General features: G+C 42.4%; 1 protein-coding gene across 1 annotated transcript; it reads left to right on the top strand.

The window, feature by feature from the left end:
• The first annotated feature begins 3,892 nt into the window (after positions 1-3,892).
• LOC125379298 (zinc finger protein 324A-like) lies at positions 3,893-6,375 on the top strand. Its single transcript, XM_048395573.1, has 6 exons — positions 3,893-3,939; positions 4,602-4,791; positions 5,010-5,076; positions 5,232-5,297; positions 5,455-5,535; positions 5,759-6,375. The coding sequence occupies exons 1-6, from the start codon at positions 3,893-3,895 to the stop codon at positions 6,373-6,375; spliced, it is 1,068 nt and encodes a 355-aa protein (XP_048251530.1).
• The last annotated feature ends 4,309 nt before the right edge of the window (positions 6,376-10,684 follow it).

Genomic DNA, 10,684 nt, shown 5'->3' with positions numbered 1-10,684 from the left:
CCTGACCACCCGATCCTGTTTGTCGCCTCTTACGACAAGCATAGTCGCCTTTTACGGCCAGTATGGGTTGCTGAAGGCCTTTTCTAACCTGGATCTACCAAATGATACCTAAAGTGCACATATTTAACCCCAAAGGTGAAACAAATTGTAATTTGCATGTGGTACCTTCAGAATCAGTAATTCTCAGCTAGTTTTAAATCGAATCTGTGATATCCTAGTTATTGTGCTGTCCTTCGTTGACAGCTTTTTATTTAGTCTAAATCTATGTATTATTACTGTACTTCTCGTCACGATATGGCTGAAATACTGCCGATGTGACGTTAAATCTTTAACTCACTCACTCACTCACTGACTCACTCAGAATCAGTAATGAGAATATTGCATATTTAAGTTTAAATATTTATGTACTACAAAAGTAGAAAAGCAACAAGTGTAAGGACAACACTAGCAATATGTTTTCAAAACAATGACTCTGAAACATTTGTTATAGATTTCAAGGAACAATGGGTATTAAGGAATAGCCACAGTCTTGTGATATCATTCCATCATGAAGGGGCACGGGTGGCCCAGTCCTCTAAGGCGTCGCAATTCGCTGTGCAGAGTTGCGTCCCTTGGGCACGCCAGAAACCTATGATTGTAGGTTCGAACCCCGGTTCGCCTCGATTATGTTTATAACTTGGTCAGCACCATACCCGTGCTCGCGGGTTTCACCCAAGTGGCAAACGTCAGAGACCTACATCACTTCGGGCTTTCCTCCCACATTAAGCTGACACGCCGTGATATAACTGGAATATTGTTGAAAACGGCGTTAAACTCAACTGACTCATTTCATCGTGAAGAAGTAGGTCAGTGTAGAACTGCAGATATTGTTAAAATGAAAACGACAACGTTGTGACTGCGTTTTGTTTTTAACCATGACAATAACACACAATTATCCAGCACATTAAACTGAAGCAGACATTTATAAGCTGTTCATGTTAGAACATTTCACAATAATTAAGCTTAGATGTGTCAGTTTAATGCTTTTACACATATAATGTAAATATGGTACAATAAATATAATATCATATTATTGTATGACACTGGGGTGTATTTGGATGGTCACAATGAGTTAATCCCGCGGGATAATCTGTTCATGACATAATTTATGTATTTATTTATTTATTTATTTCATTTTTGTATATTTACACATATGAACATTACCTTTCTGGTGTCACCCGCCGTGATATTCCTGGAATATTACTAAAAGAGGCATAAAACCACACTCACTCACACACTCACTCACTCATACTAGATTCTACTCATGGAGATCCAATTAGAATTGATCTTCAGCAACAAATACTTGTCATAAGAGGCCACTAACAGGATCTGATTTTCTGACTCAGTGACTTGGTTGATGCATGTTATCGTATCCCAACTGTGTAGATCAATGTTCATGATGTCAATCACTGGATTGCCTGGTCAAGACCTAAGTATTTACAGACTGCAGTCATTCAGCTGGAATATTGCTGAGTGCTTGAGGGGTTCGTCCCGATTATGTTTCTAGGTTTGTGAGCACCATACCCGTGCTCGTGGGTTTCACCGAAGTGGTAAACGTCTGAGGCCTGCATCACTTCGGGATTTCCTCCCACATTAAGCTGACTCGCCGCGATATAACTGGAATACTGTTAAAAGCGGCGTTAAACCCAACTCACTCACTCACTGTGTGCTTGAACCATATTATTTTCCCCTCTGCCCACCCTGTAATGCAAAAGCCTTAAATGAAACAAGTCTACCCCGGATCTTCACGGGTCACCCTGTGTGAAGTATGCATCTTATTGCAGCATGTATATTAAGATTTGATGTAATAACCAGACCCACAGCAAGCATTTTTAGTAATTATGATGGTGTTACGTTTATACAAATGTTCATATTATAAAAGAACAGCATGTGATATACTGTAAATCGTGAAATTAATGCATCTCCAAAAGAATGCGAACGCCGGCCCGTTGTCAAAAATGATGCGACTCAATATGAATGCGACACCCCCCTCCTCTCAAGCATCGGTGGATATGTTATCTGAAGAAAATGTTCCCTGTCAGGTCTACAGGAGAATCCTCATCTTAATCCAATCTTACATTAATCCAATCACACACCAAATAGAACTGCTTATTAGCGCTGAGTACTGTACTTCCGCTACAACAATGCATGCGCGCTGGCTCGTGTCGGTCTTTGAGTGAGTGAGTGAGTGAGTGAGTGAAAGCTTAACGTCACATCGGCAATATTTCAGCCATATCGTGACGAAACAAAATTGACATTAACAATATATAGTAAGTAGTACAAAATTCTGCCGACGAAGGGCAGTATAAAAACTAGCATAGCACAGATTGTCGTAAAACTAGTTTGAATATGTTAAAAGAGGTAACTAACAGAATCATTTGACAACACATTATAAAAACGGGCTATAGATCGCCACTAACTGAAGGTTGATCACCGCGCTGGGGACCATGGGGACTTACAGTACTTTTGCTGTCGGTCTTTGAAAGTCACCGTGTTGCGTGGGTGGCGTCTGTCTGGACTTGCAGGTGTGAACAGTGATGACATAAGTGAGTAGAACTCTTTTCATGACCCCAGGAGTGACAATTCACAGGATGTAATTAGTGTTTGAATGACATTGTTTACAGTGATGTGGAAAACATAGTTGTTTGTTTTCAGCGTCAGCTTAGTTGGTATTTCTGCTGTCCAAAATGTCTTATAGTTGATAAACATGCGATGTTTAATAATGCGAGCCAAGACCACTCGCATTTTTCGCATTTAATTAACGCTCGCGTTAATTTGAAGATTTAAAGTTTATTAGGATCCAGGGAAAGTGCAGATACAAAATATTAGTTTCCGTTAAAGCTTTAAGATAAATACTAGCCTAAGGTAACATGAACCATCTCTCAGAAAAACTATTCAAAAAGACAAAAGTTGTATCTGCATAGTTTAATAGATTGGTTGAAACTTTTATTTAAGTTAACGACCAGTTAAGATCAGGTGAGAACAGGTCTTCAGCAACCCATGCATGTCGTGAAACTCAGCTTGTTGTCCGTGTCATCGTGTCTCATTTGCGTGGATCGATGTTCATGATGTCAATCACCGGATTGTCTGGTCCAGACTTGATTATTTACAGACCGCCGTCATTTTGCTGGAATATTGCTGAGTGCAGCGTTAAACAACAGACAAACAAACAAAATTTATGTAAATCTGTCATATATGTATCAGGCCTTGTACACAATCTATTATTTTAGGCAAGTCTAGCTACATCTGTCTTAAAAGCACTGCTTGGAGACTGCTCATTATTTCAGCAAATCTTAGCCGAGCTCATTAAACTGCTCGTCTAGATTAGTATATACTTATTCACACACATATCAGAGCTCGCTAAATACACTGTTTATTCCCAATGCAGGATATTTACCATCCCAAAACACACTCGCGTGATATATGTATATATACTAAGACCGTCAGTGTAACAAAGTGTAACACACCTCGATGTCGAACTTGCTCAATAATAATTGAAGACTGCAAATTTCAATTTTGCCAAGATAAACTATTTACTGTAAAAAAACAGCATGAAATGTCGCAGTTAAGATGTTATTCATGTTTTTTTAACATGTGCGGGATGTGGTGAGCATAACATTGGAGAAACTGGTATGCAACTGAAAGACTGAATCACTGTACAGATTCGCGATCCAAATGTGCGTTGTGTCATTGATGAATGCGGGAGTGGTCATTCCACTGTCATTCCGTTTTATAAATTGTCTAATAATGACAGTAGTATAGTCTAAGTCCGCAGAAGGCCATTTTGGTTGATCCGGTTGATCCAGGCGGATGCGAAGGTGATTGGCTGATCCAAGTCACGTGATCGGATAGGATGACTCATGCATCAACAGCGCGTCGGGAAAGGGCGGGGAATGAAAGGTGTGTGTTTATAAGACAGAAAAGAATTCGTAAGTAAACAAAAGTAAAGGGTATTCAATAGAGCTATGCGTTTGGCGTGCTGCCCTGAATAGACAAGCAGCCCAGTTTGAATTGAGCGCGCTTGACAACTCACGTGACCACGTCGTTTCAAATTGTTTATTGGTCGTAATGGTTTCGTTAATTTCAGGCGTTAGTAGAAATTACAATTAGTGTACAACTCACGTAGTCGTTTCAAATTGACCGCGCTCGCGAGAGCGTGCGACTTGGTTTGATGAATGCAGGGTGTGTGTTGAAAAGTACAAGTACCACAATAGAGACGGGTTATGTCAACACGATATACGCCGGGTCATGTAGTGACTATAACGCTGCAATGACTATAACGCTGAAGGCAGCCTATATAAACACCACCCCGAATATCAAAGCGTCATTTCAGTTTGAACAGTCAGCAAGGAAACATGGATTCATCAAACGCGTTAGTGTATTTCTTAATGACTTATTTCGTTTATATTAAATGAGAATACTATACAGCTTACACATGTTTCAGGCTAGGTGAAAAGGTATGTGTTAGTAAAAGTGATTATGAGTAACTCTCATTACCAACTTTATGAAGAAAACAATGTTGTATCTCTAGCGAGAATTGAAAGGAATGTTTTGTCTTTCAGACCGTTCACCTGTCCTGTGTGCGGAAACTTATATTCCTCTCAAAGAAATGTGAACCGCCACAGGTCTGTTCACGAAGGGCAGCGCTTTGCTTGCGAGAAATGCTCCAGAAGTTTTGCATCAAATCAAAAACTTAACAAGCACAAGTGCGCTGCCTGCTCGCAACACCGGCTTTCGGAATACCGTTGTAGCGTAAGTTTATTTTCGTGAATGTAAGGGTAATTTCATTAGATTTAAGCGAATATGTGTGGGACTTTTATTTATCTTCCTATGCTTTTAAAAGGTAATTTCATTTAAACACATGTGGTTCATTCTATGTTGAAAACAAGGACATCGTGTTATGTTAGTACGAGTATCGTTACTAAACTCGTACAGTCCCTTTAAGAACACTGCTTTATTTCCACATACAGAAATGCCCCGAGGTGCTCCCCTCTCCCCGTGACTTGGCCGTGCATTTTCGACGGTGTCATTCTAGCGGTAAGTTGAATGTTCATAATGCCATCTGAAGTAAAAGTGTGAAAGACATGGGTTATTGTATTGAAAACATCACATTCGTGACTTCGAGCTTATCATTTCACTCGAATAAAATATGCTCAGATGCTATAGATTGAACATATCTTTTTTCTCCTCAGGCGCAACACAGACGTCGCGTCATGACGCACGGCCGTCTACCTCTAGAGCAGTACCGGTTAGTGGAGGTGAGTTCTATTTTGTATCTATCTATCACTTCATTCATCCATGTACGAGTGTTAGTATTAAGGAGGTTCATACCGCATAGGGTTTCACTATATGTGTGTCGTGTGTTTGTAGATAGCATTGACTGGGATGTTTTCAGTAAACTGTTTTGTGTTTCAGGGACAACCTCAACAAACCAGCCTACACCGTCCACCTCCTCGGGGCAGGTTGCAAGGGCGGGAAACTCTCGTGCTAGTGGAGGTAGATATTGAATAGTATTTTATAAGCTATGGGTTTTATCTAGCCCTGAATTATATGTATTAATTCAATCCGTCATGGTGTTCATATGTATTTGCTTTGGAAGTATTGTACAATATGTTAGTCATGATATTTATTTGAAGCATAAGAGCTCGTAGTGAGTGAGTGAACGATGCTGTTATAGGCGAGCCCAGTATTCATACATTAAATTTTATTCTATCACCAGCTCCCTCATCGTCCCGCATCGCAGCATCGGATGGTTGTACTACCTGCCGGACGTGTCATAGGCGTTTCGAGGATCGGTTGTCTCTCTACCGTCATCAGATGATAGAGGGACACCGTGTCCTACCATCGCAGTCCGGCGGGAGTATGGATACCGATGCTGTTGGTAGTGAGCTCCAACCACGCCCATGGGGAGAAGGTCCCGCCCCGTGGGTAGAGGAGAGCACTGGCGAGGTGACGGAGCCCGGACTCCAGGAAGCCTATCACCTGGACGCTCCCTTCATCCTCACACGGGACCAACTCGGGGAGGTGTTTTCTACCTACAACCTCCCCGTCAGCAACAACTTTTCGATAGGTGAGTTGATGGAACGCGCTAGGGAAATCTATCAATCGTTAAGTTATAGTTTTAGGTTCAATCTAGCGTTCAGTGTCATCCTGCGTCACGTGGAGACGGGACGCTATCGCTATTTCCAACCTTACGCTGTCGATCCGCTCTTTACTACTCCTCTCTATATCACCGAGCTGAGGGATCTCGAACGGTTGCGTCAGAGACTGGAAAGTTTAGATGTGATGTCTTATCTATTGAAACAACGCCCCGATACCAAATGGAAACCCGTGTAATCACGAATGTACAGTTTTATGCGTACAGAATGAATTTTTCTTTAGGCCATCCCCCTCTTGCTGTCCCCGATTATCTGAAACACCACAAAGCTATTATAGCATTAGATTATAACAGAATAACTAAGAAACATTATGATGATCACCTTTGCGCTTTCCGGTGTCTGGATCTGCATCGAGATCCATCCGCTCGACGATCACTAGAAAAACCTACCAAAGCTCTTTACTACCAGTGGGTCGCATACTCTCGGGACCATCATCTCCAGTCTTTGTATCAAGTCCGTCCCGAAGAGTACGCGGGTCTCCCCCCTTCTCTCCTGTGTCACTTTGAAGCCTGTTTCCGTGTGAATGTGAGCGTGTTCACTCTAGACGTGACGGGGATAGCTCAACCCGTGTATAAATCTAGAGGGTTGTATCAGGAACACATGTACTTAAGTCAATTCGAAAATCACCTATCCCTCATTACCAATATGAACATCTATTGTAAACGCTACCAGTGTCCCACGTGCAAACGCCTCTTCCGGCGCCAAAACAACTGCAACGTACACCAACGTCGTTGCACGGGTCAAACGACTTTGCGGTTCCCGGGTGGTTTCCACCACACCCCAAAGACCCTGTTTGACGAGCTGGAAGAGTTTGATTTCGTCGTCGACCCTAGAGACAGATATTTCCCGTGGTTCGTGGTGTTCGATTTTGAGTGTTTTTTGAAAAACGGTGAATACCGGAACCTAGAAACTGAGATGGACGCAAGAACACCACCCATCAGTAGTATAGTCTAAGTCTGCAGAAGGCCATTTTGGTTGATCCGGTTGATCCAGGCGGATGCGAAGGTGATTGGCTGATCCAAGTCACGTGATCGGATAGGATGACTCATGCATCAACAGCGCGTCGGGAAAGGGCGGGGAATGAAAGGTGTGTGTTTATAAGACAGAAAAGAATTCGTAAGTAAACAAAAGTAAAGGGTATTCAATAGAGCTATGCGTATGGCGTGCTGCCCTGAATAGACAAGCAGCCCAGTTTGAATTGAGCGCGCTTGACAACTCACGTGACCACGTCGTTTCAAATTGTTTATTGGTCGTAATGGTTTTCGTTAATTTCAGGCGTTAGTAGAAATTACAATTAGTGTACAACTCACGTAGTCGTTTCAAATTGACCGCGCTCGCGAGAGCGTGCGACTTGGTTTGATGAATGCAGGGTGTGTGTTGAAAAGTACAAGTACCACAATAGAGACGGGTTATGTCAACACGATATACGCCGGGTAATGTAGGAATTAAAAAAATGTACGTCTATCTGGATCAAATTCATCTTATACGGTCTACAAGTTGTACATCACGAACGTTAGACAACCCGTATAGAAAAAAAATATAGACAAAATAGAAAAGACTACGCAATCAGCAAGCTAGCGGTGTCGTTTAATTACGTTTAGCGCGCAACAACGAGGTAGTCACGTCACCCTGCATTGACTTTAACCCTGAAGGCAGCCTATATAAACACCACCCCGAATATCAGAGCGTCATTTCAGTTTGAACAGTCAGCAAGGAAACATGGATTCATCAAACGCGTAAGTGTATTTCTTAATGACTTATTTCGTTTATATTAAATGAGAATACTATACAGCTTACACATGTTTCAGGCTAGGTGAAAAGGTATGTGTTAGTAAAAGTGATTATGAGTAACTCTCATTACCAACTTTATGAAGAAAACAATGTTGTATCTCTAGCGAGAATTGAAAGGAATGTTTTGTCTTTCAGACCGTTCACCTGTCCTGTGTGCGGAAACTTATATTCCTCTCAAAGGAATGTGAACCGCCACAGGAGGTCTGTTCACGAAGGGCAGCGCTTTGCTTGCGAGAAATGCTCCAGAAGTTTTGCATCAAATCAAAAACTTAACAAGCACAAGTGCGCTGCCTGCTCGCAACACCGGCTTTCGGAATACCGTTGTAGCGTAAGTTTATTTTCGTGAATGTAAGGGTAATTTCATTAGATTTAACCAAATATGTGTGGGACTTTTATTTATCTTCCTATGCTTTTAAAAGGTAATTTCATTTAAACACATGTGGTTCATTCTATGTTGAAAACAAGGACATCGTGTTATGTTAGTACGAGTATCGTTACTAAACTCGTACAGTCCCTTTAAGAACACTGCTTTATTTCTACATACAGAAATGCCCCAAGGTGCTCCCCTCTCCCCGTGACTTGGCCGTGCATTTTCGACGGTGTCATTCTAGCGGTAAGTTGAATGTTCATAATGCCATTTGAAATAAAAGTGTGAAAGTCATGGGTTATTGTATTGAAGGCACTTGTGAAGAGCAACCTCCTCGTGGTGAGTGCTGGGTAGCGCTAATAGCTCTTCCCCCGTGTGGAACCGGGGTAGAATATTTCCACAGCACCCCATTGCTGGTCGTAAGAGGCGACCAAAGTGGGCAGCCCGTTTGCCGTGGGTTGCGTCCCTGTGTCGGCGGAGGACGGGAGTCTGGTAGTTGAGGGCACTGGTTCCTGGAACTGTGTTCCTTTGCCCAACACACTACTTCGACCCTTACTTCGCCTAGACGGGTGGTAAGATGGGCCCGGTCTTATCAATCGGCTGGTCATGCCAGGCCCTGTGCGTAATATTGTATATGCACACGTGTGTTGTATTTTAATGTATATTTTGGCCTTGGCCGTCCATAACTTGTGTGTATTCTAACTTTTGGATTGAATACATTGCCTAGAGTCTTACGCCAGAAGGCGGTGGCTCATGGGCCAATCTGGTACTTTCGACCTCTGAGTTCTGTATGTCTTCAATTTCTTGTCATGGGCCGGACCAGCCTGGCACTTTATTTGTTCGACAAATGCAGCTATTCATGTTGTTTTTACTGGAGTATACCACCTCTGTATCCCTGATGTTTGCATGTTGGAGATCCGGTGCAGGAAAACATCGCTCTTTGTAGCACTCCATGGTGGGTGGGGAGCAGGGGTGCTGAATCAATTACTTTCATTATGGCACACAATCATTCTGGTTCAAACCGCACTGACAAGAAGAGACGTCTGGAAGCTGAGATTTTCTCATCTGACGACGATGCTTCTATTTCACGAACTTCAAATTCTTGGGCTCGGTTTATCGTAGTGGAATCACATAATCAACTACCTTTGAAAATCAATCCCTTTGCAATATCTAAAGCCATTAAAGGTATCTGTGGTGAGGTGAAGAATGTTTCACGGCTCCGGAGCGGCTCTCTTTTGGTGGAGTGTGCACGGAGACAGCAGGCTATTAATCTTTTAAAATGTACTAGCTTTGCTAACACAGAAGTTGTTGTTTCTGAACACAGAACGTTGAATTCGAGTCGAGGGATCATCCGCGACAGAGCTCGTTGCCTGGCTGAAATGTCAGAAGATGACATTTTGGAAGAACTTAAATCACAGAATGTCACATCAGTGAAACGTTTCAATAGAAAAGATGGTGAAAAATTCGTTCCAACAAATACTTATTTGTTCTCCTTTTCTCTTTCCACAATTCCACAATCTATTAAGGCGGGCTATTTTAACATCGGAGTGGAGGTGTATGTCCCCAATCCGCTCCGATGTTACAAATGTCAGAAGTTTGGGCACGGCTCCAAATCATGTGATCGTCCAACTGTTTGCCACCGTTGTGGTGGAAATCATGATGGTACAGGCTGTACAGCAGACCTGAAATGTACAAATTGTAAGGGTGAACATGTAGCATCATCTAAATCCTGTCCTTTTTGGACACGTGAAAAAGACATTTTGACAATCAAATGTCAAAACAACATCAGTTACTTTGATGCCAAAAAACTCTTTGATAGCCGGACACCTTCATCCAAACAATCTTATGCTGATGCTGCTGCTGCTGCTGCTGCTGCTGCTGCTGCTGCTGCTGTCTCTCGCCCTTCAACACGTAGATCTATAGAATGTCAGACGGACTTGACGTGGACACATTCTGAACACCCGCTGCCTCTGACTACATCATGTGACAGTCAAACAACTCATTCTGTCAGCCCAGGTGAAATGTCTCCAGATTCTATCATTGTGACTCAGGTTGTGGCCCCATCTACACCCACTCCTGATATACCAGCTACCAACAAACCATCAACTGAAATGCCCAAAAAACAAAAGAAGAAACAAAACAAGAAAATTTCTACTAAGATCCCTACTCTCACTGAAACATCTGTAGATGTTCACAATTACTTTGAGCCTCTTGAGATGGATGTCACCCCATCTTCACACCACAGCAGTGGTGACTCCTCTTCACGTTTACGTGAACGATCTCCGGTAGAACCACCATGAATCATTCGAAACTAATTCAATGGAATTGC

This window comes from Haliotis rufescens, unplaced genomic scaffold, assembly GCF_023055435.1.
Source record: "Haliotis rufescens isolate VD_foot unplaced genomic scaffold, xgHalRufe1.0.p SCAF_14, whole genome shotgun sequence".
NCBI lineage: Eukaryota > Metazoa > Mollusca > Gastropoda > Lepetellida > Haliotidae > Haliotis > Haliotis rufescens.
The sequence above is the reverse complement of the archived record's forward strand: the minus strand, read 5'-3'. Positions and strand labels throughout refer to the sequence as shown.

Excerpts from the sequence above, each read along its gene's own strand:
- LOC125379298 (XM_048395573.1), top strand. The coding sequence starts at position 3,893 with ATGACTCATGCATCAACAGCGCGTCGGGAAAGGGCGGGGAATGAAAG. Across the intron at positions 4,792-5,009 it reads TTTCGGAATACCGTTGTAGC|AAATGCCCCGAGGTGCTCCC; the intron begins GTAAGTTTATTT and ends TTCCACATACAG. Across the intron at positions 5,298-5,454 it reads AGCAGTACCGGTTAGTGGAG|GGACAACCTCAACAAACCAG; the intron begins GTGAGTTCTATT and ends TTTGTGTTTCAG.